Raw genomic sequence first — 26870 nt, 5'->3', positions numbered from 1 at the left:
AAGAAATGTTCTTTGTACCTGCATTCACCAGCCCTTCTAGTGCAAAAGTGACTCAGAGCTATTCAGCCTTTCAAATTCCCCTTCCTCCCTGATCTCCTGTTTGTAAATCCAGCTGATGCATCAGAAAGCCGTAGCCTACAGAGCTGTGAGTCTGAGAAGGAAATCTCCATGTCTTTACGTGTTTGGAGCAAGGGAAAATTAAATGGGCCTGCTAAAACTCCTCTGCAGGCTCACACACGTTGTGCACTCTGCCCAGCGCTGTCCTGGGGCTTCTGCTGCTACCCCTCTTTCTGCTGTCTAATGCCAAAGGGTGCTCATGCTGCTCAGGAGCAGCCAGACCTTGCCAGCTCACAGTAACAGAGTCCTTTTCTCTTCCCCAGGTTATCCAGGCTTCCAAGCTGCTACCTACGCGAGTCGAAGTTACACTGGTATTGCACCTGGTTACACTTACCAGTTCCCTGGTGAGTGGAGCTCTCCCTGCTCGGTTTTTATGTCTGCCTTCAGGTGATGGGAGCCCCTGGCATGATTTATAACCCAGGCTCTGCCCCTTTTACCCTTTCCCCTGTTTGGTCTTTCTTTAAATTTGAGATGGATGTGGAAGGGGGATTGGAGAAGCCCTGGAATAGGTGGGAACAGCTTGTCCTTCATTAGGATTATCCTCACACTGCAGTGACAGGAAAAGCCCAAGGCTACTCCGACATCCTTTCTGCTGGCCTCCTCCGCAGGGCTGCTGCTGTGACACAGAAGGGCCCCACAGCTCTGCCTGTCTCACTGCCTTTGTGTGTGTCTGTCTCTCTTTACCAGAGTTGCCACCACTCTGAAAGTAGCACAGAATGTTAAATCCCCTGTGCCAGGGAACTCCTGGGCATACAAAAGGCAGGTGTCTGTAGCACTGCAGTTGTGTTCTGAACAGTGCCTCACAGCCTTCACAAAGCATCTGCTGGGCCAGGGGGCTGCAGATCTCCTGAAAACTGGGTAGTTTCAAGCTTCCAACACTGCCATGTGCTCAGAGCATGGATTCAGCAATCAATGGCTGCAACCTGCTGTGCCGCAGCTGCTCAGAGCTGCGGGGCCTCCCCTCCTGCTCTCTGCCAGGCCAGGGACTCTTAAGGGACACGCTGTGCTATTGCTATTTTCTAGAGTTGTGGCAACTCTGAGCATCCCTTCCTTACTCCATCCCTCAGTGTGATGATTGATATATGAAGTTTTGATATTAAGGGCTGGGAATGGGAAGTTTCCTCTTTGTCTGAGGTGAGCCCAGGCTGACTGGCTGAAAGTTGCTGTTGCCTCCTGGCTGCCTGGAAGCTCTCCATGAATCTAGCTGTAGTGGCTTCAAGTCCCTCATTGTAAACCTGTGCCAGGCAGAGTGTGGCACTTACTGAGCACCCACTGGCCTTGCCACTGAGAGGTCAGATTGGCCAGGTCGCAGAGCGGTGCTCCAGGGCAGACCTGAGGCTACTCAGTGACGCTTGAACTCGTCCTGCCCTGGCCACATTTATTCCAAGGATAAATGGATCCTTTCAGCCTTCAGGGCAGGAGTCCAGCACCTTTCAGCACCAGTTATAAATCAGTTTACAGAAGACACTGGCCTGGTTGCAGTCTGGTTGCAGACTGCTCCCCCAGCAGACCCCAGCTGCTGTATCTCTGGGGGTCTCCCTCGGGGCATTTGATGAGTTCCTAAGCTGTCTTGCATTTCATTTTTAGAGTTCCGTGTAGAGCGGACCCCTCTCCCGAGTGCCCCCGTCCTCCCTGAGCTCACAGGTCAGTCCCACTCATTTCCTAAACTCACAAGCTGGAAGGGGAGAAGGGGGCTTTGGGCTGTTTCAGTGGTGTTGCTGCTCCACAGCCTGGAGAAGTTAGACTGGGAATGTGCCTTATTTCCTCTTTCATCTGAATAAGCTCCATCCAAAGCTGGGGATGGAAAGATGGAGAGGCAATCAGAGCCATCATTGCCTCTGAAGAGGGCCATGCAGGTCCTTTCTTGCTGCTTGCCTCACTTTTTAGCTCCTTGCCCCAGGCAATATATAAACCAAATATGGAAACTGCAGAGAGCAGGGTGACTTCCACAGGTGAACAAATGGCTTTAACCTGAGATGTTGCAAAGATGAAATTTGGAGTGCTGGGAGGAGGGAGAGGGTGTGAATGCACTCCTGGTTATTCTAATCCCATTTTCCTGGGTAGGAGGGGCTGCAGGGAACGCTTTCCCCACTGGGTGGTACAGCTCCCCAGCTACTCCCACACAGGCTTCCCAGGTCATAGTGAGTGTGGGGGGACCTTGCAGGACTGCAGTGCTTGTAGGGAGCTGTGGAACAAAATGGGAGCAGAGGAACGTTCTCAGTGTCCTCAAAGTGCAAATGCCCTCTGCATCCTCAGTCCCTGGGATGTGTGCAGTGTGTTCTCCCTACATGATATTCCTTCTGTCTACTCTCCCTTCCATGGCCATGTTTTCCCCAGCTCTGTCCTGTCCATGGTTTTTGTCATAGAAAAGCAGCTTTGTGTAGCACCCTGCTCCCCGTGTGCCATTTCATTTCCATGATGTTCCTCCTTCCCAGTGCTTCCTTGCCCCCACCTGTTTCAGGGTTTGAATCTCTCTGCAAAGGAGTATGGAAGACCTTCCTGAGAAGCTCTTCTCGAATTAGCAGTACAAACAGGCTTGAAAGGGAGTTTCTGTGGCACAAAACTATGTTAATCCTCAGGGACTCTGTTCGTGAGGATGCTGAGGATGGCAGCCACCAACAAACAAATTTCCCTGAGGGAAGTAGAGGAAAACTAAATCCTGTTTCCCTCATAACAAAACCCTTCCCTGACACCACGTATGCAGCTGCATAAGCACCTTTGAGCCTTCTTGTTGGCAAGCAAAGCAGATGTGGGTCCAGTTGTTTATTTACAGGTGTTTTTCTGCAAAACCCATCACATTTGTAGAGGAATGTTGGTGACTTGGTAGAAGTGTTTTTCCCTTCACATTCACCCCCAGCTGTCTTGTACCTTTTCCTAGCAGAGGTGACTCGCCCAGGGCCTGGCTGTCACTGGTGGCCAGGATATACCAGGGCTCTGCACAGTAAGAAGTTATTAATGCTGCTGTCCTGGCTGGGTGCCACGTTAGCTTACAGTCCTGAGTGTCTCACTGAAGTACCAGCTGGGGATCGTGGCATTCTTCCCTCCCCGATACGCTTACCTCCTGTTAAGCAGGCCCTGCGCAGCCGCTTGGCTGGGCCGTGGTTCCCATGGATAGGCTGGAACTGGCTCTGCGGAGGGCAGGGCCCAGCGAGCTCGAGGGCCCTTGTGCCTTAGAGTGGCTGCAGCACTCACAGGCTGTGCTTCACAGCTTGGTGAGGGGAGCCAAGAGGAGGGGATGGCACAGGCAGGGATGCACGCACGGGTGCTTTGTCACCACAACACAAACCTGGTGTCTCAGCAGATAAGACTGCAAAGGCAAGAAGGATTTTTCTTGGAAAAAGAACTGGAGCTTTTGAGATTACCTCGCCTCCTTTTCCAGTAAAACCACATTCACTCATGTGTTAGGGACTTGCAGCAGGGATGGGGCAGGAGGGTGGCTGCCAGCAGCCTTTCTTTCCCTGAACAGCATCTTTGGGGGTGATGTGAAGCAGCAACATGCCTGCATTGGCCCAGGGCCTATAATGAGCAGCTAACCTAGATAGAAGCCTCGTATGACGTTTGCTTGAAACAGGCTGGTGCCTGCTACTAAATATTCCCTCCTAAGCTAGTCTGGGTTTCAGCCTTAACGCGATTGATTTGTTCTGACCTCTTTTTATGGTGCTCTAAACAGAATCACAGTGAATTTCACATTCAAGCATGAAATGCTGACCCAGTCATTTTAAGGGCAAAGAGAAACATACTGGCTAGATGCCTCCTGCCCCGAGGGCTGAATGCCTGTGGCAGTAGAGTTGGGAATAGAACTGCTACATATAAATTAAAACTTACTGTTTTAATTAAGCCATTTTTAGTTCCTGCTCCCTAGGTATATGTTTCCTGCTTTTCTACAATGAACAATGATGTTTTTAGCAATTCAGGAGCAAAACTCAGTGTGGGGAGAATGGTATGTCTTGAGCAAAGAAACAGGGAGAAAGAGGCTTTTAAACTGTTGTTCAAGAATATTACCAAGAGACAGAGGAGGGGCTAAGCCTCAGGATGTTAAGCTTCAGCTGCTGTCCCTGAGCTGCTGCAATTCTCCACATTTACTGCCAAAATCTGGATCTGTTGCTTCAGATTAACTGCGTCTTGCAAGCTTAGTAGTGACAGGATACATCTGAAATTGCCCACTTCTTGTTCAGCTCTTCCACACCATGTCTTTGGCTGCTCTGGGGTGTGGGCTTGACAGAGCATGGCTCGTGCATTCCCTTGGACATTGGCTGTGCAAAAGAACACTGATAAATTCAGGGCTATGCACTTCCCCGTTGTCATCCTTTAATGTCCTCTGTGATGCACTATAAGCCAATATGTATGTGTGAGCCTAGTATTTTGCAGTAGGGAATGAAGGCTCCCTTTGAGGAGCTTCTCATGTAGCCACAGTGCTCCTGAGATGCCTGTTCCTTCTTTTCCAGCAATCCCCCTCACTGCGTATGGACCGATGGCGGCAGCAGCGGCTGCAGCGGCCGTGGTGCGAGGGACAGGTAACTCCCCTTTCCTCCCCAGCACGAGCTCCTGTCACGGAGGTTTGACAACGGGCTGCGGGAGGGGGGTGGGATGGGGTTGCATTTCTGGGATCTTGACTATGTAGTTCTGCTGCCTGCTGTAGGTTCCACCCCCAGTCGCACCGGTGGGTTTCTGGGCACCACCAGTCCCGGGCCGATGGCAGAGCTTTATGGAGCCGCCAACCAGGACTCAGGGGTCAGCAGTTACATCAGCGCTGCCAGTCCAGCCCCGAGCACCGGCTTTGGACACAGCCTAGGGGTGAGTGCTCCCCGTGCCCTCTGTGGAGGGAGGGAGATGGGGAGTGGGCTGTTCTCCACGTGGTGAGGGAGGTGAGCAGCAGCGAGCAGGTCCCTCAGCCCCGCAGTCTGTTCTCTGGTTATGAAATGCCACCCACTGCAGCGTTGGCTGTGGCACTGCTGAGCCCCAGACCAAGATGGACAGTGCAGAGTGCAGCAGCTGACTTGGAGCCCACACCCTTGGTTTCTGCTGGCTCTCCCCAATCACCACTCAAGGTCCTGATCTCCAGTCCTTTCCCTGATCCTAGCTCAGGCTTTCCAAGAGCCCATCTTGGCCCTGACACAGCATCCTGTAATGTGATGTGCTCTTTAGAGCTGGCACCTCCAACTGAGATCAGTTACTCTGTCATCTGTGCCATGGCTGAATTTGTTTTGTTAGTAATTCTTCTCCACTGTTCTTTTGTTTGAAGAGTGAGGTTTTAACTCTTTCTTCACAGGGTCCCTTGATTGCAACAGCTTTTACCAATGGGTATCACTGAAGCTGGGGACCAAGAAGGCAGGAGGTAAGAGAGCTTTGAACAGGAAAAGGTAATGGGAGAGACAAGTGAGGTTCTGAGCTGGTCCCTGTGCTCAGACTCTCAGCTGAAGCTGTGGACGTTGCTGTGAGGCTCCATGGCCTGGCCCAGTCTCTGGGAGGAGTCCTGTGGCCAGCCTGGGGCTCTCTCCTGCACCAGAGGCTTGGCAGGTTGGGTTCCTACTGAACACTCCCCAGGCTAGGAACAGAGAGTGTCTTAGTGTCTGGCACAAAGAGGAAGAAAACGAAGCACTCACAAAAAGAGAAAACATTTGTGGGGTTGACCAGAGTCACAACCCAGTGGTGATCTGGACAGACAAGCTTGGCTTTTCTGTGTAACTGGTGAAGCCTCCACCATGCAGCTGATTGTTCTCACTGCTACTGAGACCAGTCCTGGGAAGTAAGGTTTTTCATCTCCTTCCTGGGAGAAGGGCAGAAGGAAAATCTTGTCACTTCTGGTTTTGGTCCTTGGATGGGCTGAGAGGGAACTGGTGGGTAGTCTTTATTTGCTTTGCAAATGTGATTGAAGTTAGCTGGATTAAATTTAAAATAAAAAAAGTCAATAACCAGCTTTTCAAAAAGGAGAGAAAAAACTAGAGGGAACAGAGTCCACAGACAGGAGCCCACAGCAGCCTGGCAGGACTGGACTGATGTGGGTGCTGGGGAAATGGCTGGACTTCAGGCCACATGGTGTGTGGGACCTTGTTTCCCAGGCCTGCACGTTGCCATTGAAGATGGAAACATCTCTGCTGTGGCCTGTCCCTATGCCAGCAGTGTGCAGAGCAAGACTGTGTTGGGGCAAAGTTTGAGTATTGAGTGTTTCTGTCAGATCACACTGGAAGAAAACCCCAGGAGGAAAAGCTGTGGTTGTTCTAGATCCTGTCCCTTCCCTCCCCTGCTGTGTCCCACAGATTCCCCAGTGACCTAACCGAGGACAGCGAGTGGCTGGAGGATCTGGTGAGCCTCGGGGGATGAGCCAAGGTTACCTTTCTCTTGAATCAAACTGCACACTGCCGGCTGGCTGCCAGGCTCCTGCCGCCCTGCCCGATCTCTCCCTTTGACCAGACCACACTGGACTGAACCCGAGGAGATCATCTCGCTTTCCTACTAACCACCGACGGTTTACGCTTCCCCCTCCCTGCCCCCAGCCCACTGATTCTTCTTTTATTTATTTTATTAGCTGTTAGTTTTATTTTTTTATTTTATTTTTTTATCTTTTTTGGGGGCTGCCCCTTCTTTTTGTTGTTTGCTCTTTCCCGAGCTAGTAGACATATTTTATGAATTGGCTTTGTGATTGTGTTAGGTAGTTTTCATTGAGGAGTATTTTTATTTGGCTTTGAAACTGTTTTGAATATTTTCAACTCTGTTGTTGTCGTCAGTGTTTTTAAAGCACGGTATGTAACAAGAATGCAGTTCTGAAGGGAAGAAAGAGACAGAGAGAGAGCAAAGGCTGAGAGGAACTGCTGTATTTCTATTTTTTTTAAAGAAACTGTTTTTAATTGTTTCTGTTTTGTAAATGTGAGGCTTTGAAAAGTGTGAAACTCCAAGGATCCGAAAACGTTGGACATCGCTATGGAACAAAACAAATGTATATTTTGCTAAGTGAAAAACACTATCCTTACAGCTGAAAGATTTTTTTTTTCCTAGGTTTAGTTTTATGTGGGGTTTTCTTTTTCCTCCTGTATAATATGTAAATATCGTGAGCTGAACCTGGCTGCTGCCTGCAGCCTGGCTTCAAGGAGCAGCTCCAGGTCCTGGACTTGGTGCCGCAGCGTGAGCAATACTCTCCAGCAGAATCCTGACAGGACTTCGTTCTTTTTTTGTACACCTTTTACTGTAAGATTTTAAGACCTCTGATGAGATGAGATGAAAGGGGGGCGGGGGGGTGGGTGGGGTGAAATGTACCAGCCATCGGCTGTTTTGCTGAGCGGGTTAAAGCTGCTTCCAATTGCTTGATGTACAGACTCCATCCCTGGGCTCCGTAGCGCCGGCTCTGGGCTGGCTTAGGGAAAGGGCTTTGCCGCCGTTGCTTGTCTTGGTTACTTTGAAAGGAATTCACTCTCCAAACTTTATCGCTTGCGTCAAGATTTCTTGGGAAAGGGGATCCTCCTCCGGAGGCGAGGGTATCGGAAGGGGTGTCAGCCAGGGGGAGATTTGGGTAGTCATTCTCTGAAGGGCAGGGCTCTGGGATGGGGATTCATTAACAGGGGAGAAAAGCATTAGGGTGGTGATTTGGGGGCGGGTTAAGGGCTTCTCAGGGATTATATGAATTATAGAATTGCAGCTTCCCATTTGCTTTACTCTGTGTTCTGAAGACTGTGGGAATTTGTCCGTTGTCCTGTGCGGGGTGATCTGGTCCCTTCTCCAGAACCTGCTGGGGCTCCCCCTGGTTTGGTCCAAGCCCCTGCTAACCAGCACTCTGCCAGGGGAGGCCTCCAGCAGGAGCACACGGGGCAGGTTTGGGTCTGGATTTCAGTGAACCAAAGACCTTGTTAAGGGGGGTGATTAAGCCTTTTATTAAGATGCAGCCAAACTCTTTTCCCAGGGAAATAACAGCTTCATCTTAAGTTTTAAAAATCATTCCCTCTCTTCCCCCAAACTGAGCCCCTGTAAAGGAGATGGGCATTTAGAAAAGGACTGGGAGGGCCACAGTGCCCACAGGGCCCTTTTTCTCTTCTATTTCTCCCCCATCTGCTGGAACTTGTCCTGACCTGGGCGATGCGTTTGGAGAGTTCTGTTTAGGTAAGAAGGTACTTAACAGATCAGTACTGAAAACACAAAGCAATAATTTTTGTTACTGAGACAAGAGTCTGTATGTCTGTTTTTTTAAATATTTCCTAATTAAAGAAGAGCTGCATTTTATTGGGTTTATTTTTATTCTATATACTTCAAATTTGGGTCTGCAGACAGCGCTTTCCTCCCTCTTGGTGTATGCGCTGAGCTGCTTCCGTGCCCCCTCCAGACATCCCGGGCCAGCTGTGCTGCTGCTGGGCTGTGAGTCACTCTCTGGCCACTGCCTGGAGGCTGGGGCTCTGGTTTCAGGGTGGGCATTTTTTTAAAAAGAAATAAAGCTGTGTTTTTAAGCCAGTAAGTTATTACACTCCAGTGTTTGTTCTCTCCACACCTGTAACCCTTTTTCCAGATTTCAGTTTTAAATTCCTAATAAATTATTTGAAAACTGTCCTTCTCTGTCTTTATTTTGGGGGTGCAAGGTTTTCCAGTGGGGGAGATTTCAGGACCTGGCAGGAGTTGCATCCTGCCTTAAGGATAAAAGCCCCAGACAGGTCTCTGACTCGCTCACTGTTCTGCTCCCACACTTCGGCAGTGGCCCAGTTTATAATGTGAGGCAGATCTGGCTTTAGTAGAGATTGTGTCACTTCTCTACATTACAGAGGTTTTGTGTAAGTATTTGTAGGTTCAGAAAAGGAAGATAATGTGGTGCTTACAGGTTTGGCTCATACTCTGAATTCAATTGACTGTGGTGAACCAAGGAAGCTAGATGTAAGGAAGTAAACTGTGGAGACGGAAATAAAGTCCTTAACAGACAAAAGAGAGAAAGGAGAATTTTAACAGTGTGGAATAGTAGGGAACTGCAATGGGGCTTATAAAAGTCTTAAAAATAATTTAAGGCTTAAACATTGGTGGAAAAATCTTTACCCTGCTGGGATTTTTCTCATGAGGCACCCTTGTAATACTCATGTGTTTGCTTTCCCATACTTGGTGATCCTTTGGTTGAACTAAAAATGTAGGAAATTTTTGATTTATGATTTTTAAATGGGCAGTTGACTGGAATTTTTCTAGGAAACATCAATAATACATAAAGTACTGAGAAAAGAGGAAAAAGGAATTAGAATCCTAAGTTTCATAGATAAGATTTTTTTTTATTTTTTTTTATGGTAAAAGCAGAGAGGACAGAGAACTCTTAAGTGGATATTGAAGGGAAAGTCAGCTGATTGATCTGTGGGCAAAGGACAAAGTATTTTTTTCTGAACTAGCTGTGGTACAGACTGTTCTTTACATCAGCCTTTAATGTTTGTTCAATACTCAGAACACAGAGAATCTTAAATCTGCTACTCAGCATCTGCTTGACCGTAGGTTACCTGTGAGTGGGCAGCCCCAGAATGGGAGTGCTAGAAGAGATCAGAAAAGTCAGAATGGATCTGGTTGTTCAGCACCATGTCTAGCTTTACCTAGATGTCCTATGGATATGCCAACATCCAGTGGGCTACTGTGGGTACCCTGGTATAGTTTGAGACCCTGTGAGGAGGAAAGCATCCTCATCACCCCTTTTGGAACCTGCTGGTGGGTGGTGAGACCAAAGTTTCCTGTGAGAGCACTCTGCTATTGCAGAAAGGTGGCCTTTGCGTCCTCCTCTGCTTTTAAAAGCTGAGGGTTTGTTTGGTGCTTTGGAAATCAATGCAGACTTGACAACCATGTCTAGGGAACCCTATCTTGAATGTGCAAAAATACCAAACTTGTAGCCCTGAAAATGTCAGAGCTTCAGGGATCTGAGTGTAGTGTTTTTACTTACCCCTAACTGATTCCAGGAAGATTTTTCTTACTTATTATTTCAACTTCTTTCAAGGTTCCCAACTCTCCTCATCCCTTGACATAGAGAACCAAAGGTTCTTATCTGGGTTCTGTGTTGGTGTTGGAGAAAGAGAAACTGCTCTAAGTTACTGAGGTCTGCTGTGTATGTTGAAACTTCTAAGCCCAGTTAATTTCCAGAGTAGATTGCTTAAAGGCACATAAAACCAGACATTACTCCTTGTTTAGGCCACATTCAAAGGTTTTCCAGGTCACTTGGCTCCTGTTTCTTGCGTAGTAGTATCTCCTTCTCCTCTGTGGTTTTAAAGTATTTTTCTTTCAGTTGAGCTCATGCCAAATAGTAATTTGATGTGAGTGGACAACCTGTACCTTATTCTCTGAATTATGCCAGGAGAGCCCATGGAGAGATACAGGATTAATGATAAGTGGGATGCCATAAAAAGAGGATGCAAGTATTAGTGGCAGATGGTTATTAGTGTGCCAGAAACTTCCAATTTAACCACCACACTGCTATTACGTTTTAGTAGAGAGCCCTATCCATATCTTTCAGGCTGACTTCTAATAGTAACACTACAAGAATTTAATAGCAAAAATCTAGAGAGCAAATATTTGTCTTTCTGGCTTTTATGGATTTAACTCAATTGGCCTTCAAATGGTCACGCCACGACCTGCCGCCCACAGCCCCCAGTGGAAGAAGTCTGCATTTAGTAACGTAAATACTGGCTGTTTTATCTCATACCCATGTCAAGGTGAGCCTATTATATAAAGACTCATTTCCCTTAGCACCGGTCTCTTTGTGAGGAGCTGCAAGAATGAAGTTCCTGGCCCTGCTTTTCCTGCTGTCGGGTGTGTAGGTATCCTCATCCTTGCATTGGTAACCCTGAACTTGACTCTGACCACCCTGTGTGTCTCTCCCCAGTGGGCGCAGCCAGCGCCGAGGTCTCTCCCAGGGCCATGTGGCTGTTCCGCAGTATGATCAAGTGCACCCTGCCCAAGAGCCACCCACTGCTGGACTTCGCTGACTACGGCTGCTACTGCGGCTTGGGGGGCGGTGGCACTCCAGTGGATGAGCTCGACAGGTTTGTAAGACTCTGCTTTCACAAACCTCTTTCCTTGCTTGTGCTTTCCTGCTTCAGTTTCATCTCAGCTGGCCCTGCCTGTGAACGTTTACGAAACTCCCTGGCTGATATGAATGAAGCTTTCTTTCACAGATGAATTCAGGGGAAAAAGGATGTGTCTATCATAGCTTGATGCCTTATTACTAAGATAAAATATAATTACAGCAGCTCTTCTATGGCAGCACAGTGTGCTCATTCCAGCATTTTTTTTGCAGCAGCAGTGCTGGGCCAGCAGCCTGGAGGCAGCTCTGCACACTCTGCCAGGTGCTTGACCATCAACATGTACAGGGCTGGGCTGCAAAATGCTAGAAAATGGCATGGGCAGTTTAGAGACACACAAATCTGGCAGCCAAGTCTTGGATTGTGTTGGCTGAGAGCTTGTCAGCTACCAGGCACTGAGAGGGAGTGTAGGGTAAACACTGGCTTTAGCTTTCCCTGTGCCCAATAGGCAACTGTGAAGATGCTCCCATAAGTACATATGTACCCAGATACCTCTTGGACCATGAGCTGGCACAACTATATCCCTTTGAGGTCCTTTGTGTCTGCCCTCTTATTGCTGGGTATCTTTTTTTTTTTTTTTATTGTCAAGAGCCTTGTCAAAGCAAGCAAAAATCTAGTGTAATTGTGTCTGACAGGTCACATTCTGGTATTTTCTAACCATTTTCTCCTTGTTTCCAGGTGCTGCCAAGTACATGATAAGTGCTACTCACAGGCAATGGAAATGGAATCCTGCAAATTCCTCCTGGACAACCCCTACACTAAGCTGTACCACTTTAGCTGCTCTGATGGGGAGATCACATGCAGCAGTATGTCCATTTCCACTTCACTCCAGATGATCTCCAGCCTCTCTTAGGAAGGAGCAGGGCTGTGTTACAGTCACACCTCTGCAACAGGGGGGCACAGTCCAAGTTCTTGCCAGGGGGCTTGGTTGGTAGAAAGAGGGCACCTCACACAGGCACTGGAATGAGTATTCACAGTATATTCTTTATATAGCCCATAATTTAAAGTTTATGAAGATGTATAGTATGGCAGGATATAGAGAAGCCTGTCTAGCCTTCAGGGGATTGAGCACTTTCTGGGAGGCCTTCTAATGGCAATATCCATTAAATTAAGCATGTTAACTTGGCATTGTTACATAGTTTCTGCTGGACACCTCTGATGAATAGTGAAGCCTTCACAGGGCTCTGGAACGGAGGTAGAGAGCAGAGAGGCTGGCAAATAGGGCTGCAGGGATGGGACGAAGAGGCAAGGAGAGAGATGGCTTGGCTGGAGCACACAGCTTTGGGGGCAGTGGGCTAGTGGGCAGAAGCCTGTGCACTGCCAGAACGATGGCAACAGTGAAATGGGTACACTGTGACAGCAGAAATGCCAGCCGGAGACACTGACTGCAGCGCCTGGCGAAGAAGCTGCGGGCTCTGACCGTTCCTCTCTCTCCTCCAGGCAAGAACAAGGAGTGCGCCATGTTCATCTGCAACTGCGACCGCGCCGCTGCCAAATGCTTCGCTAAGGCGCCCTACAACCCCGAGCACAAGAATCTGGACACGGACAAATACTGCAAATAATTGATTTCATGTGCCTCAGGGCCGCCACCGGACCAAATAAACAAATAATCTAAATCGGCACTCCTGGCCGCTGTCAGCGTCGCGCTGAGGGGAAGGGGAGGAGGGTGGGGCGTGAGGGAGACCCCGCCCCCTCCGCGCGCGGCCCTGCGTGGCGCGTGAGGCGCCCCCGCGTTCGCTGATTGGCCCTTGGAGGCGGTGGGGGTGGGGCGCACCTGCTCGCGGCCTCGCGTGCCCCACCCCGCGCCTCAGGTACTCGCGGGCTGGGGCTCCTGAGGGAGGGGCTGCGGCTTCTCGCCCTCACCCTCCCGAGGCTCCTCAGGGCGACCGTGCCTGCCCTACCTCATCCAACCGAGGTTCCTCAGAGCGACCCTGTCTCCCTTGGTTTCCCCGAGGTTCCTCAGCTCTCCTCAGGGCGCTATTCCCGCCCGCCTTCATCCTCCCGAGACGCCTCAGGGCATCGCTTTCTCCCACCCTCACGGCTGCCCCCACTCTCCTCGGACTCCTGAGGGAGCCCTTCACTCCTTCCCTCAGCCGCCCTCGCCGCGGGCTGCCCACGCCTTAGCTACTGCACAGCTGTCCCTCTTCCCCGGGGCATCGCTGCGTGAGGGTCTTCACCTGTTTGGTCCTCCTTTCTCCTGAGGGTCTCCTGTGTGCTTGCCCTGGGGAGCCCTTCCCCTGCCCGGTGCTGTTCCCAGTCAGGAGCTGCAGGGAAGGAGACACTTCCCAGGCAGGACGTGCAGGGAAGGAGGTAATTTTGGCCTGGAAGGCAGGGAGCTCCTCTGAGGGACAGTATCTGCCCCACTTTCCCAGCCCTGCCAAGGTCCTGTGCCAAAGCTGTCCCCCACCCTTGGTACCGTTTTGGCTTGCAGAGGTTTTTGGAGGTGTGGGTATACTCACACCACCCCCTGCTTGCTGGCAGGGCAAGTGAAGGGCCCGGGTTCATCATCAGAACGAACTGTACTCAAAGATGGAGCAGACCCCAAGGATCTGAGAGTGCTCTGGGAAACGAGAAACAAATGCAGAAGGAAGAAGCTGGCTTGGTATGTTATTGGAAGGTACTTGCAATGCCTTCCTACTGGAAGTAAATGTATCTTTGAGGGCATTAGAATGATAATGAGAAAGGATAGTGAATTGTATTTAGTTCTTTTTTTTTTTTTCCTTGAAAAGGGGGATTGTGTCACAGCCAGACATTCCATTTTATGGCAGATTGAGTCCTAGTTTTGTACCAGTATTCAGTGCTTATTTTTCCTCAGTGTTTGTGTACGTGAATTTTAGGGAAACATTGCTTGGAGTTCTCCATAGAAATCTTGAGGATCCTGGATGTGATGGTGTCATATGACCAAAATGAATCATTCTTAGGGCTGGAAGAGCAAGATGAGGTGTCTTGTACTCACTCACTAGCTTAGATTCTCTGAAATTACTGTTTGTAGAACAGTAAAGCTCCTAAGTAAATGTTACTAAAATCCCCTTGTGGTAAACCTCATTGTAGAGAAAAAAAAGTAAAATATCATCACTATCTGGAAGGAACACTGCACTTTCAAGCTGTATTATCACAAGTAGGGAAGATTGCTGGGGTGCATTGGAAACATTTCAGAAATTGTTAGTATGAATTTTACCTGTAATAGGAACTCTAGATTTGAGATGAGCAGTATATCTACTCCTGGCATTCAGCATTTGGAGCTAGCATTCCATAGGTAAACTCCATAGATAGATGAAACTCAAATTGATTCCATCTCTTACTCCATAGAGATTTTATAAGCCTGCACTTATGTTTGGTCCCTTGATCACACTTCTCATTTCCATGCCACTTTGATGGTGTGAAAGACCTACCATTAAATCCAAACATCCCCCATCCACAGGAAGCCTTCCCACGTCATGCAGAGTGTCAGGCTCTAATGAAGGCACAGGTGGGGAGGCTGAAGGGGTTGTGCAAAGCTGCTCATTAGGGCTTTGAGAAACGTTGTGGGAAGAGTAAGAGCAGGGCTACTGACTGCTTGAACTGCCAGCATAGAGGAGTACAAGGAGTGTGTGAAGATCTTCTGCCATGCTGGCCTGTACTTCTGTTCCAAACCAGAAAGGGATTGCCTGGAATGCAAGGTATCCCTGTGCTCAGCAAGGGGGAGCTCTGAGACCCTACACAGCACCACAGCTGGTGCATAGGATGCTGGAGGGAGAGCAGCTCCTCGGGCTCACTGCAGAAGCGAAGTCTCAGTCTCTTAACTTTTCTCTATTGTTGCTTTCTATGCCAAGATTTCTCATTCTCTGCAGGGAGAGCTGAATTACTCTTAACTACATGGGCATTGCATAGATGATAAAGAGTGCTCCAGCTGAGGTGAGACATGCAGAGAGCAAACAATTCTGCTGATGGTAATGATCCTGTGTCAGTTTCTCTTAGGGCCTGGAGACCAATTCGAGACACTCACACTGTTGCTTGTCCTCTTCAGGCTCAGCTTCTTTTTTTCTCTGCCATTGTCTAGTTAGTGGTGCAGAAGGGAAGAAGTGCAGAAGGGAAGAAGTGCAGAAAGTGGTACTGGGGTATCATTCCTTAGTGAGAAGGGACATGACAGGGACCTGCAGGCAGACTTGCAGGAACAGTCTGGAACAGTGGTTTTAAAGCCCATCTGGCTTCACTCTGCTTTTTCCCTGCAAAGGCTGGGAAAGTGCAACGATCAAGGCAGTCACAGGGGAACAAGCACTCTCTAGATGGTAAATTTAGTCACCTTCACTCCACTGAACCTCCCAAGTTCTCCATGCCCAGGGTTTTGGGTCATTTTCCAGAAGTAATGAACAAGCATGTGTGTCAGTAGGAGCAATCTGACTGTAAGATGTGGGAGGCTGTACTTACACCACAGGCACCAAACCCTCTGGGTCATCTGCATTCTGTGCTGCCCTCACTGGAGCTCAGTATGCGAAATACCTTCCTCAGGCTGCTGGACTCAATTACAGTTTGCTCTGAGAATTTGCCCAAAAACAAAGACAAGATTTGCCAAATAGGAAGTAACTTTTATTTCCTTTGGCTAACTCCAACCCCACTTTCAGAAGAACAGAAGAAAAATCCATTATGAGGTACTCTCAGCTCCTCTATCCAAGCTTCAGGAGGAACAGATGTAAGAAAAAGAGAAGAGCAAAAGCTGTCGATTCAGCTGATTTCATGTCGTGGCTTTTGGTGTAGGGACCAAAAGGCTCTCTCAGGCATTTCTCATGTGAGCAGACTTCTTAACGGTATCTTGGGGAACATGTTGAGAAGTGAAGTCTGATCTGCTCTAAATGTAACCAATTTTAGTAGTGCTGGGTCAACTTAGCAGAAAAAAGAAGGAAGTTCTTCATCTCAGCTTCATGTAGTTGTTGTAGATATGCTCATTAATATATAGTAATAAACCATGCACAGAAACTTTACTGTAATGTTCATTTATTGTAAGTCATTGTCCTGGTGTAATGGGGTAATGACTCATCTGACAGTGATGCTGAAGAGATACCCTGACTCCTCTCCCACAGGCTCAGCTGCAGAAGTGGAGAGGAGGCAGGGGTAGATGTGGGAGGTTTAGTTACCTGTCACAAAACTTATTCCAAGACTTGTTCTAGACTGCTTGGCAATGCTGCCCCACCTTCTCAAAATGCTGGCTCTACCGGCAGCCTCTGGTTTTGACACACCAATGTCATGCGAGTTTCAAAGAGGGGGAGAAGATGTGGATAGCGAGAAAATCAGCCACAACCCCTCTGCTAAGGAGGCATCAGCATCTCTTCTTACAGGGAAAACCCCTACACGAAAACATGGTGTATGTAGAGACTCTGCTGTGTTTTAGGCATGATTTCTGCAATAGCTTTGGTTGGTGGGACAGCTGTACTGTGGACAGGACAGCTAAAGATGGAGAGATATCTGTGAGCTTTGCTCACTGCCAAGCAGCAGACACCTGAGTCATTGGAAAGTGGAGTCACCATTCAATGAGAGCAGAATGCAGGTGGGAGTCCTGAACTGTTCCTGCTTGGCTTCAAAGTGAAGCTGTCTCTCCTCTACCCCAATACAGCCAAATCTTGAAATATGTTGAGCATCTTAATGCCCTCCACTTCCTGCAAAAATTGGATGCCTTACGTATCCCTTAGATTCTGTGCTTTATTTGCTTCTTTCAGGCATGGATTCAAATTGAGAACAAAGCAAAAATGAACTTTGCATCCTGTTGTCAGTTGTCCTTGCTTTGCTACTTGACCTTTTAACAGATAACTCTGGCATCCTTGTTTCCAACTGTTTGTTACAGTTCTTGTCAAAATATTAGTCCAGGACATGTTACTTGAAGTAGGAGGGAGCACTTGGAAAACCCTGACAATTAAATCCCTCAGAGCTACAAGGGAGGAGTGGTAGTTTCATGAAGAAGGTCAGGTCAAAAATTCCATGTTCTAGTTTGTACCAGGTTCTGTATTTTACTCTGTAAATGGTTTGATAGGGCTTACAATACCACCATCCTCAGGATCAACAGAAAACCACTACCTAGTAGTGTTGGATCTACTGTTAGGAGTGTGGAAATTGCACCTTTCAACAGACAGTACCTCCTGAGGGAGACCTATTGTACAGATTTAATTGTATTTCTCTCTTAATTCATCAGCTGCTAGTAATTACAACCTGCATTTTTGCAATGGAAAAACATGAACTGAAACTGGCTACTTCAATCATAGGAGGGAGAGAAAATTTCAATGCAAATAGTCTCGATCTTTTAAACAGTTTTAATTGATTCCTTAGATATTCATTAATTAAATAACATCTTCAAAAATGCATTCTGGAAAATGTAATAGCCTCACTGAAAGTAGGGCTGGTCAGATTAGCTTGAAGTAACTCCTCTGGCATCTCAACAATAGTTAATTTTTAAAGGGGTTGGATAGGAAGCAGTCTAGCTGCTGCTGTCAACTGACACTTGAGAGAAATGCTGACTTTCCCTCCTCGCTGGAAGATGTCAGCCTTATAGCCTGTGCTTCCAAATAATCTATTTTGAAGCTTTTTTCTTTTAAGTGACAACTGCAGTTCCTCTTGCCTCCTTTTCCTCTTTGCACACTCTACAGTATCCTAGCAGTGACAATGGACTCCACAGCAGTGTCCTGGTTTCCCACATTGCCCTCCTGTGCTATAGCCTCAAACTACCTGATCAAAATCCCTGTGCCCCCACCTTCTCCACTGGGGACAACTCTAAGAACAGTGTTTTGTCCTCAGATGTGGCAGTCCAATTATCCTGTCCCAGTGAATGAAAAGGCACTGTTTACAACGGCAAGGTAAGGCAGAAAAGTACTTTTTTTATCATCATTCTGTTTCCTGATACGTGGAGATGGTTCCAGTGGAGAGAACTGGTGAGGCTGAGATGTGTGAGGCTTGCTGCCCTCTCCTGGTGCCCTCAGCGGCCGTGCACTGCATCTCACAGCTGCTTCTGAGATGAGTCCTGCAGGAGAGGAAGAAAGAAGGTGCTTTATTGACTGAATTGATTTTTTTAAACAGCAGTGTTTGATTAGGATTAGCTGGACCAATTAAATCAGGAACAGCTTTTGAATTGTCAGTTGCAAAGGCAATGGTTGTGAGCAGGTTCTCTGGAACTACAGGTGATCCCCTGTAGTTTCCTGATAGTAACAAATGGATTAGAATTCTACACTACTGAGTCTTCTGGATACTCCTACCCAATTCTCTTGGAGTGCTAGCACTTAGTATACTTTTTGTTTATGATCATGGGAAGTGGTATCATGGCCAACCAGAGCAGACCAGATACAGATCAAAATTTGCAGCCACCTTTTGGTGCAGTGAGGGAACATTTTGCCAGTCAGTACATCTCAGTCTCAGCATTTGCCAGGAACCCATATTCTTACCCTGTAAGGTGACTAACCAGGGAAGGTACTCACCTTGTAAAAATAACTTTAATCCTGATATCTACTGAAGCTCAGCTGGCTGGGTCATGTGCAAACAATCAAAGGCAGCAGCTCTCCACAGCGGGAATTCAACTTTAAGGATGCAAAGTGATCTAACCTGGTGGGCCCAATGTTAAGGACTGCAATTGGCAGCTTCTTCTCCCGGGCAGCGAGAGCAAACCTGTAACCAGAGTACACCTGCAGGAGTACCAGAAGACAAAATTACTGGCAGCTTAGGCAAGAGAAGAGTAACAGAAAGGAATGAAATAGTTGCTGCTGGCAATGGGAAAAGGGCTGTACATACATGCTGTATTAGGCAGCTGCACTGAGCTCAGGTAGGAAATGTCTTTGTTCAGGAGTGCACAGAATAGAACAGCTTTTAACCACTGTCAGTGAAGGATTTGCAATTTCACAGAAACTGAAACTTCAGAGCAGATTGGAGAGAAATGTCCTTGTCTTTTAGTAAATCTCCATAGCAGTTTTTATTAGTTATCACAAGGACTTAAATGCTGCACTTTGATGATTCTTGCATGGCCCAGCTTAGGTAGCACAAGAACAAACCTAAGGCATTTCAATCATTCCTGTACAGAGGATTATAAGCTTAAGAAGTGCAAACTCAAGGATTGTATCCAGTATCCCGAAGCTAAGAGAATCACAATCAGGCAGCCTTGGTTTTATCTCCTTCTGGGATTTTTTTTTTTAATGTAATAGAACTTGTTCCTGGAAGAATTTATCTTATACAAACACCATGCAGAAGTTTCTATGGGTTTAGAAACCCCTGTTGTTTAGCTACCTTACCTTACAGATAAGAGGCTAGTGGAGAAAACACATTGTGATACAAAGGACAATCCCAAGCAGCAGAGATATTTCAGCTCTCTTACTGAGACTTTAATAAGGAATGAGAGGTCCTAAAACTTGGTATTTACACAGTGTGCCATGAAGACTAAAAAGCTACCACAGGCTAAAAATTTCAGGTAAAAAAAAAAGTGAGGAATGAATTGTGTCAGGTATCTTGTCTTTATAGACAATTGTGACCTAATAGATGAGGCAGCAAAGAGAGGTCTCAATGGAGGTATTTACAGCAGCATGAAGTAGTCTGGCAAGAGAGGGACAAGGAAACCCAAACAGGTCACCCATAAAGCCAGATTCCAACCACTGTAAAAATAAAATACAGAGAAGCTCTGCAAAGGCTGATCTGATCCACAAGCCATTTGTAGTCCTAAGCTGTGGGACCAAGGATCATTGCAGGCATAGCAGCAGAGAAGTAGGAATGCAGTTTGGGGGACAGACCTACTTACCTGCATGGAGGATCCTGCTACCAGCATGGAGTCTGATTCTGCCAGGCGCTGGTGTACAAAACTGACTTTTTCCTGGCTCACTGTGTCTCCAAAGAATGTCACATCAGGCTTCAGGATTCCACCACACTTACGGCAGGCTGGGACTTGGAAATTGCGCACCTGCTCATCCGTCAGGAAAACATCCCCATCCGGAGCCACGCCAAACGCCTCAGCTTTCCAAGTAGGATTCAGAGCTTCAAAGTGCTCCTGGAGCTCAGAACGCAAGATTCGGTCTCCACAGGCCAAGCAAAAAACCCTGAAATTCAGAGCAAGGTCTTAATGCAGTTTCATGTCAGCTGAAGATCTGGAGACTAAATGATTCCTTAGGAGGCCTGTCATGATTTTCCACATTTATTTACCAAATAGTACAGGTCAAGGAGATGTCTTTCTACTCTTGCTTTATAGGAATGCTCTAGAGGAAGTGCTTTCAACCCTGCCATGCATCCTCTCTCAGTTCAGGCTGTGCTTTTTCATCTAGAAATTTTGGGTGATGCCAGCCAGGGTGATGGCCCTTCTCCAAGTCCACACATCCCATGCAATTCTGGCACTATTCACTCTGCTTAAGGTGGATAATCCCTGCATTCTTATGATCCCCTTGTTCCCCTTACTAAGAGGACATTTGCTGTAGCAAGGACAGGGTAAATGGATGCAGGTTTCAAGGAAAGTGATCCAATTAATGCTCAAAAAAAATGGAGTGGTGGTCATGTTTCTTAAATATCATGCTGTGAACAGCACCGGGTTGTGATCTTTTTCTGATCTTTTTCTCCACTCCAGCCCAATACCACCTGTCATGTCCAGGAATGCAGCATGGACGTTTTGCCTCCTTTCTCAGCAGATGACAGTGCATCTGCCTGTCAGTCACCCACTGACAGCAGCCCTGTGCCAGCAGCTCTACCTGTGTGTGCAGCCGTGCAGCTCCGTCATGCGCTGGCTCCCAGCCTTGCTGTGAAGGGCATCCACGTTCTGGGTCACCAGCCAGTGCAGCTTGCCCAGCTTCTCCCAGTCTCTCAGTACCAGGTGTGCTTTGTTTGGCTGGTGGGAGGAGAACTGGGGCCAGCCCACGAAGTTCCTTGCCCAGTAGCGCTGCCGGGCACTGGCGCTGCGGACGAACTCAGCGTGCTGGACAGGCCGTCTGTCTGTCCTGGCGTAGAGCCCAACACCCTCCGAGCGGTAATCGGGGATCCCTGACTCCGTGGAGATTCCAGCTCCAGTCATTACAAACAGCCTCTTGGAGTTAGAAACAAAACGCTGCAGCTCCTCCACTTCCACGGGGTCTGGGGGCAGACAGGCTGGCACGAAAGTCAAGTTTGGAGAGGCTCTGGATACAGAATGGGATCTGAAATGCTGCAGTCTGATGGCTCTGAAAGCTCCAGACCACTTCCTGGCAGGGAACATATTCAGCTAAAAGGCAAGAACAGAACTCATAGCAGGTAAAAGAAAGCGAAAACCATGTCCTTAATGCTATTTGCTTGCAATTCTCTGGAAAATTATGCCGTTAAGTATTCTTTGCTCTCCTTTTAGTAAAGAAACAAATTATTTTGGCAACATTAACTAAAACCCACCATCCAAGAAAAAGTTATGTTCTTTTAGAAGAGAGGAACACTGACTACAAAGTTAACAGCCCAGACTTGCAGGGTTCATGCTGTTCTACACAGGTGTGAAGGATGGCTGCCTAAGAGGACTTGTAAAAAGCCCAGAAAAACCTGTGCACATGAAGTCTTTCCCAAGTACGTGCAGCAGGCCAGAGAGGAAATGGCAGGAAGGCCAAGCACCTCACCCCAGAGGCACTGACTGGTTCTTCCCCAGAAGATACCTTTGGTTTGCACTTATAACATTCTGCTTGCTCCAAATCAGTCTTTTATATTTTCCCATCCTTTATACTTGTTGTAGGAAGGGAAAGAAAAACAACCTTCAAATGTTGTTTTTTTTCCTGACAAAGGCCTTGACTGGAGCTACCCTGCATGGTGTGTTTTGGTTTTTTTGAGTTTTTTTCAAAGGCCTCATGCAGAAAAGGTCTTGAAATGGGACTGAAGATGATTAGGGCACTGCCTAAATGCCTCTGGCACATCCTCTTTTGTGGGTGCCACCTCCCTTGAGTCAGTGGGGAGCTGGAGGGGCACTGCTTTGCTTCTCCAGTAGACACAGGGGCTTTCTGAGAGAGAAGGGATGATCCAAAGTGTGTGGGGCAGAAGGAACTGCCTGGCAGGTAGGAATGGGAGACACCCTGCTTTAAGGGAGGAATGACATGCCCTGCTGAGGACAGGCAGGTTGAACAGCTTTGCTGTTAAGTAGCCTGGAATTGTGTGCAGAACCTGTTGAGACACAAGTGGATGTGTTTGAACTTTGAATTTGTTTGCATTTTCCAGCAGTCTGCAGTTCTTTCTCCATTTTGCTGTTTTAAAACTATTTTTTCTGTGTCTCTCTATGGTTTTGCAAACAATGTACAAAAAGCTTAGAAAGCAACAGTCCTGAAAATTGACTAGCACTTCTGCTTCCTTAAATCTCCCTGAGCAGGAGGGCTTGTACAAGATGTGGCAGATGGAGGAAGAACTTTATTTACTGATAAAAGGGAACAATCTCTTGAACACCTAAACTTCAGATATATTTAAACATCACTCCATTTACTGACCTAATACTGGTGGGCAAATGAGGTTTAGATACATCTGAAGTTTATGAATGGTGTTCAGCTCCAAGCATTGTGATACTAAATTGATGCTAGTGGCAAAGAGTAGATTTGGCTCAGTTAGTCTTCAGTTCTTAAGGCTTTTTGTCACCAGCAGTTGAAATGCAGGGAAGATTGGACAGATTCCATAGTCTGAATTGCTTTCTGTATCTAAGCAGCGATTCTGTTTGCAATGATTTTTGCTTTGTTTTGCTGTTTAGCAGGAGTCGTGTTGGGCATTCCCGAGAAAGAGGTTTAATTTCCCACATGAATTAATTAAAGGGACTAAATCTCCCAATAAACTAATTTGCTTTGAGAATAACTTGTGTCATGATGCTCCCCAAAGGCTGTTAAGCCAGTTTGATGGTAATTAAATTGCTTTAGCTGATGAAAACTCTTCATTCTGGCCCCTTATCATCAAAACATCTCTCTGAAGGAAATGTTCAGAGGCAAAATGAAATAGAAATGTAATAGGGGTTGGCCCACAAGAGAGTGAAAGCAAAAATTACAGATACATTTGAAAGCTGCTGTGAACCATGTAAAAACTATGGAAGAGAAAATGTTAAAGGCTGGAATATTTCTTGCCAAATACAAAGTCACTTTTAAAATAGAAGTGCTCAGATTAAAAAGCAACAACAACAACAACAACAAACTACATAACAAGTGAAACTCTTTAAACGTACCTACGGAGATCTGAGGCTAGAGTTTGCTTTTAGCACACACCCAAGATGCTCGACAGGAAAAGATCAGGCAAGGTTAAGGGGGAAGATAAACAGGAGCCTACAAACGGCTACAGACCAGAAACCCGAAGGGACTCCCGAGCCGCATGGACTCCCAGGTGTCTCCTGAGCTGTGATAGCGGCGGGGTGGCGGCCGAACCGAACCCTGTCCCGCAGCGGTGAATAACGCGAACACTCACCTCTCATGGTGCCGCCGGAAGCGCCCGGCCGCCGGAAGGGGAGCACGCTGGGAAATGTAGTTCACGGGGGATAAAAAAACCTAAGCACAAAGACTACATCTCCCATGCGTCAAACGGGGGGAAAGGTGTTCCCAACATCCCAACACCTGAGACAATTAGAAACGGTGAGAGCTTCATAGCACCCTCAAGGAAACGTGTAAGGTTAAAATCCGAATTTATTTGTTACAAATGCATGTGATAGCTTTGATAAAATGCATTGTAGATGCTTGTGCTTATAAAAAAAGCATTTTCTTTTAACTGATACGAACATATTTTAGGCTTAATATATGACTAAATAAATAATGGAAGAAAAATACACTGAGGGCTGTGAAAGACAGTTCTTCTAGCTCGGGAGTTAGGGCAGTGCCAACCTGTCTGCTGCCGACTCTGCAGCCTGGCAGGAACCCATCGTGCCTCTCTGCTTGGTGCGTTTCAGTCTCAATAATCACCTGATAATTTGTACAGATTGCCTGACAATAACGAGTTTGCGTTTGTTTGTTTAATTTTTCTTCAAATGAGACTAATTTTTCTGAGGAACAAATAATATGAGGGGGGCCAGACTGCTGTGCAATAGCAGCCTGGTGCACTGGATGCCCAGCAGTTTTATGGACAACGGGCTCTTTCTAAAGATTTGGATTGCTTTTCAAATGCATTCACCAAAGAGCTCTTGCAGAAAGTTTTAATCCATTTATTTTTTTTGTCTTACAGTTGTTTCAAAGACCAGCTGAGCCCGGGTATCCGTGTAGCAGTTTGTAATTTTGTGATCCCAAGGAAGAAGCGCATCCTGCTCGCTCGGTCTGCAGTGCCGCCCTGCCCGTCCCTCTGCCCCTGAGCTTAGGAGTGCAAACTTCTTTTTGGCAGCGTCGTGAGTCTAAACGGGTTTCAGTGATTTATACTTCGGGACTTTAAACGTGTTTTAAAGTGTTGGGTGATGACTTTGTCCCTGGTGCTCCTAGAGGCTGTCCCCCCGCCTTCCTCACGCTCCCTCCCAGCACGGGAAACGGCGATTTTTGGCCAATGGCCCCAACTCGAGCAGCGCTTCCCGGACGCTCATTACCATAGTGCCCTCCCGGCAACCTCCGCGGGTGCCGCCGGTGCCGCCGGTCCGCGGTCCATCCGTCCGTCCCCTCCCGGTGCATCCCCGGCGGGCGCGGCGCTGCGGGGCCGCGGGCGGGCCCGGCGGGCGGGGGGCACCGGGACCAGCCCCAGCCGCTCTGAGCGTGCCGGGGGCTCGGCGGCCCCGGGCCCGGGAGGGCGCGACAGTCGGGCAGCCTTGCGCAGTGGCAGTATCGTAGCCGATGAGGTTGTTCCGAGGCGCGATTATTGCTAATTGAAAACTTTTCCCAATACCCCGCCATGACGACTTGAAATATAGTCGGCATTGGCAATTTTTGAGAGCCTCTTCGGAGGCGGATTTTATGTGGTTAAAATATAGATGAACGGCAGGAAAGAAGTGGGAATACTGGTGCAATGAGTTGCTCCATCACAAGTGGTATTTATCCAGCATCTGGGATTCTTCACTTCTCATGTCACTGATCGTTTCCTTCTTCAGCACCTTTAAAAGACGGGAACCGAACTCTATCTAAAAGCGCGCTCAGTTTATTAAACCCAGTGTTTTGCGCTCTCGGTTTATTAAACCCAGTGTTTTGCGCTCTCGGTTTATTAAACCCAGTCTTTTTCTGGAGCGGGTGGTGGGGATGCTCGGGAAGGACTCGTGCTGCTCTGGGGCTCAGCGGCGCTGTGGCCGCTCGGGGCTGCCTGGGGCTCGGCCCCGGGGGTGTCCGGGCTCGCCACGGCGGGGACGCGCGGAGGGTGCGCGGGGGCGGAGCGGCCCCTGGCTCCGCGCGGGGCTGCGCCGTGACGTCACGCTCAATTTGCATATTGCCTCCCAGCAGCCCTCGCGGTGTACCGGGGGCCCGGAACGGAGGGCACAGCGGAGCTCCCCGGTCCCGGCGGGGCCCGGGGGGGCGCGGGGCGGACGGGCGGCACCGCTGGGAGAGCGCAGGGAGGAACGGGCGGGTCGTGCCTCTCGCCCCGAGCGCGGCGGCAGCCCCGGGCCGAGTGGAGGCGGCGGCGGGAAAGCCCAGTCAGCTTTGCGCAGTGGCAGTATCGTAGCCAATGAGGTTAATCCGAGGCGCGATTATTGCTAATTGAAAACTTTTCCCAATACCCCGCCATGACGACTTGAAATATAGTCGGCATTGGCAATTTTTGACAGTCTCTACGGAGACTGAATATCCTGGTGAAAAATAGACTCAGATTGTTAAAATCCCTGGAACTTCCGCTGTAGTTCTTTAGCGGATCTGTGTCTCGAGGCCGCCGGGGTTTATTACGAGAGGTAATGCGGCTTTTGTTCGTTCAGCTCCGCCAGTATTTGCTGCTGCTAAAAACGTGTTTAATAAAATGAGAGCGCTTTTACATATAAAGCTGGTTTATTTTTCTCTCGAAGCTGCTGAAAAAGGAGCCGGTCAGTGAAAATGGAAGTGGAGGGGCTTAGGTGCTGGAGAAAGGTTTCTGGAGTAGCTCTTGTTGAGCAGGATTCTTAGGAGAGCTTAGGCTCACAACAGGCAGAGAGGGACCTGAGGGGAGTGGAAGTCTGAATCGTGCTTCCCAAGCTGTTGAAGTCCTCCAAAACCTATTAGGGAACACTTAGTGTACTAAGTACTGTAAACTCCATTTTGTGTGCATTTTTTTATTGGCATTACTTGCTTTAAGGAAAAAAAAATAGGAAAAAGCTCCTTACAGTCAAAGAAATCACAAACGTTTACTGTGGAAAAAGCAGCTGCTTTTTTCACTCCTATTATATAAGTAATTATAATTATTTTTAAACTCCTATTATATAAGTAAACCCCACCCTTTCCTAGTTTGCAGCAATTTGATAGCTAAGCAGACCCCACAGAGGGGAGACTAATGACCACTGCACACAGCTCCGCTGAGGCTCCGCTGCAGCTGAAGCAGCTGCTCTCCATCACTGTGCATGAATGAGATGTACATTCTGCTGCTGACAGATTGCCTCTGACATTCTCTGTATGGGCAGAGGATCAGATCCATGTGTGCCATCTGGATGCTCCTGCCCTGCTGGTTAGACCCTGAACTGGGCAGCTACTTGAAACTTTGGTAGAGTAGAAAATTTTGTAGTGAACATCAGTGTTTCCTCTTAATAATTTTTTTAATATTTTTTTTTATGGCATTCAGTCATGCTGGGGTATTATACACAACAGTGACCAAGAGTGACTGTGAAACCTCATAGATTTCCTTCATCCCCCCATTTGTTCCTATTGCCAGCAATATCAATTGCAATCAAACCCTGAAGCATAGGGATGCCATCATCCTTTGGCAGAATAA

The 26870-nt window shown here is 47.8% G+C and overlaps 4 protein-coding genes and 2 non-coding genes across 27 annotated transcripts in view; 5 read left to right on the top strand and 1 right to left on the bottom strand.

Moving 5' to 3' along the window:
* MSI1 (musashi RNA binding protein 1) overlaps positions 1-8646 on the top strand; it is a 74717-nt gene extending 66071 nt beyond the window's left edge. For 5 of the 8 annotated variants that reach the window (XM_086855539.1, XM_086855540.1, XM_086855543.1 and 2 more), the window contains 6 exons: positions 381-461; positions 1705-1761; positions 4563-4631; positions 4757-4911; positions 5387-5452; positions 6375-8646. In XM_086855539.1, coding sequence (XP_086711665.1) covers positions 381-461; positions 1705-1761; positions 4563-4631; positions 4757-4911; positions 5387-5428 — 404 coding nt within the window. In that variant the 3' untranslated portion in view covers positions 5429-5452; positions 6375-8646. The remainder of the gene's footprint in view (positions 1-380; positions 462-1704; positions 1762-4562; positions 4632-4756; positions 4912-5386; positions 5453-6374) is intronic. The other 3 variants (XM_086855538.1, XM_086855541.1, XM_086855545.1) reach the window with 1 other exon arrangement.
* Positions 8647-10775: 2129 nt separating this feature from the next.
* PLA2G1B (phospholipase A2 group IB) lies at positions 10776-12751 on the top strand. Its single transcript, XM_023937616.2, has 4 exons — positions 10776-10857; positions 10931-11090; positions 11808-11935; positions 12570-12751. Exons 1-4 carry the CDS (start codon positions 10824-10826, stop codon positions 12689-12691), a joined length of 444 nt encoding a protein of 147 aa, XP_023793384.2. The 5' UTR covers positions 10776-10823; the 3' UTR covers positions 12692-12751.
* Positions 12752-12885: 134 nt separating this feature from the next.
* Positions 12886-26870, top strand: part of PXN (paxillin) — a 62132-nt gene continuing 48147 nt past the window's right edge. For 2 of the 15 annotated variants that reach the window (XM_086855531.1, XM_086855523.1), the window contains exons 1-4: positions 12939-13439; positions 13611-13731; positions 17889-17947; positions 24234-24390. The gene's annotated coding sequence lies outside the window, so the exon portion shown is untranslated. Of the gene's footprint in view, positions 13732-17888; positions 17948-20679; positions 21336-23583; positions 23683-24233; positions 24391-26870 lie in introns of those variants that run through there. The other 13 variants (XM_086855534.1, XM_086855522.1, XM_086855519.1 and 10 more) reach the window with 12 other exon arrangements.
* Positions 16084-23532, bottom strand: SIRT4 (sirtuin 4). The gene is made up of 5 exons (XM_086855537.1): positions 23487-23532; positions 20801-21306; positions 19867-20161; positions 18563-18766; positions 16084-18111 (listed from the first exon to the last, which is right to left on the bottom strand). The coding sequence occupies exons 2-4, from the start codon at positions 21298-21300 to the stop codon at positions 18614-18616; spliced, it is 948 nt and encodes a 315-aa protein (XP_086711663.1). The 5' UTR covers positions 21301-21306; positions 23487-23532; the 3' UTR covers positions 16084-18111; positions 18563-18613.
* Positions 24795-24935, top strand: LOC147649933 (U4 spliceosomal RNA). Its single transcript, XR_015277889.1, has one exon. It is a non-coding gene; the product is annotated as a U4 spliceosomal RNA (small nuclear RNA).
* LOC111945396 (U4 spliceosomal RNA) lies at positions 25615-25755 on the top strand. Its single transcript, XR_002871632.1, has one exon. It is a non-coding gene; the product is annotated as a U4 spliceosomal RNA (small nuclear RNA).

This window comes from Cyanistes caeruleus, chromosome 18 (assembly GCF_971803275.1).
Source record: "Cyanistes caeruleus chromosome 18, bCyaCae1.hap1.1, whole genome shotgun sequence".
Classification (NCBI taxonomy): domain Eukaryota; kingdom Metazoa; phylum Chordata; class Aves; order Passeriformes; family Paridae; genus Cyanistes; species Cyanistes caeruleus.
Note: the sequence above shows the minus strand (reverse complement) of the source record. Positions and strands in the feature narration are given on the sequence as shown.

Excerpts from the sequence above, each read along its gene's own strand:
- PLA2G1B (XM_023937616.2), top strand. The coding sequence starts at position 10,824 with ATGAAGTTCCTGGCCCTGCTTTTCCTGCTGTCGG. Across the intron at positions 10,858-10,930 it reads CCTGCTTTTCCTGCTGTCGG|TGGGCGCAGCCAGCGCCGAG; the intron begins GTGTGTAGGTAT and ends GTCTCTCCCCAG. Across the intron at positions 11,091-11,807 it reads CCAGTGGATGAGCTCGACAG|GTGCTGCCAAGTACATGATA; the intron begins GTTTGTAAGACT and ends CCTTGTTTCCAG.
- SIRT4 (XM_086855537.1), bottom strand. The coding sequence starts at position 21,300 with ATGTTCCCTGCCAGGAAGTGGTCTGGAGCTTTCAGAGCCATCAGACTG. Across the intron at positions 20,162-20,800 it reads CTGCACGGCTGCACACACAG|GGTTTTTTGCTTGGCCTGTG; the intron begins GTAGAGCTGCTG and ends TCTGAATTTCAG. Across the intron at positions 18,767-19,866 it reads TAGCAGGATCCTCCATGCAG|GTGTACTCTGGTTACAGGTT; the intron begins GTAAGTAGGTCT and ends GTACTCCTGCAG.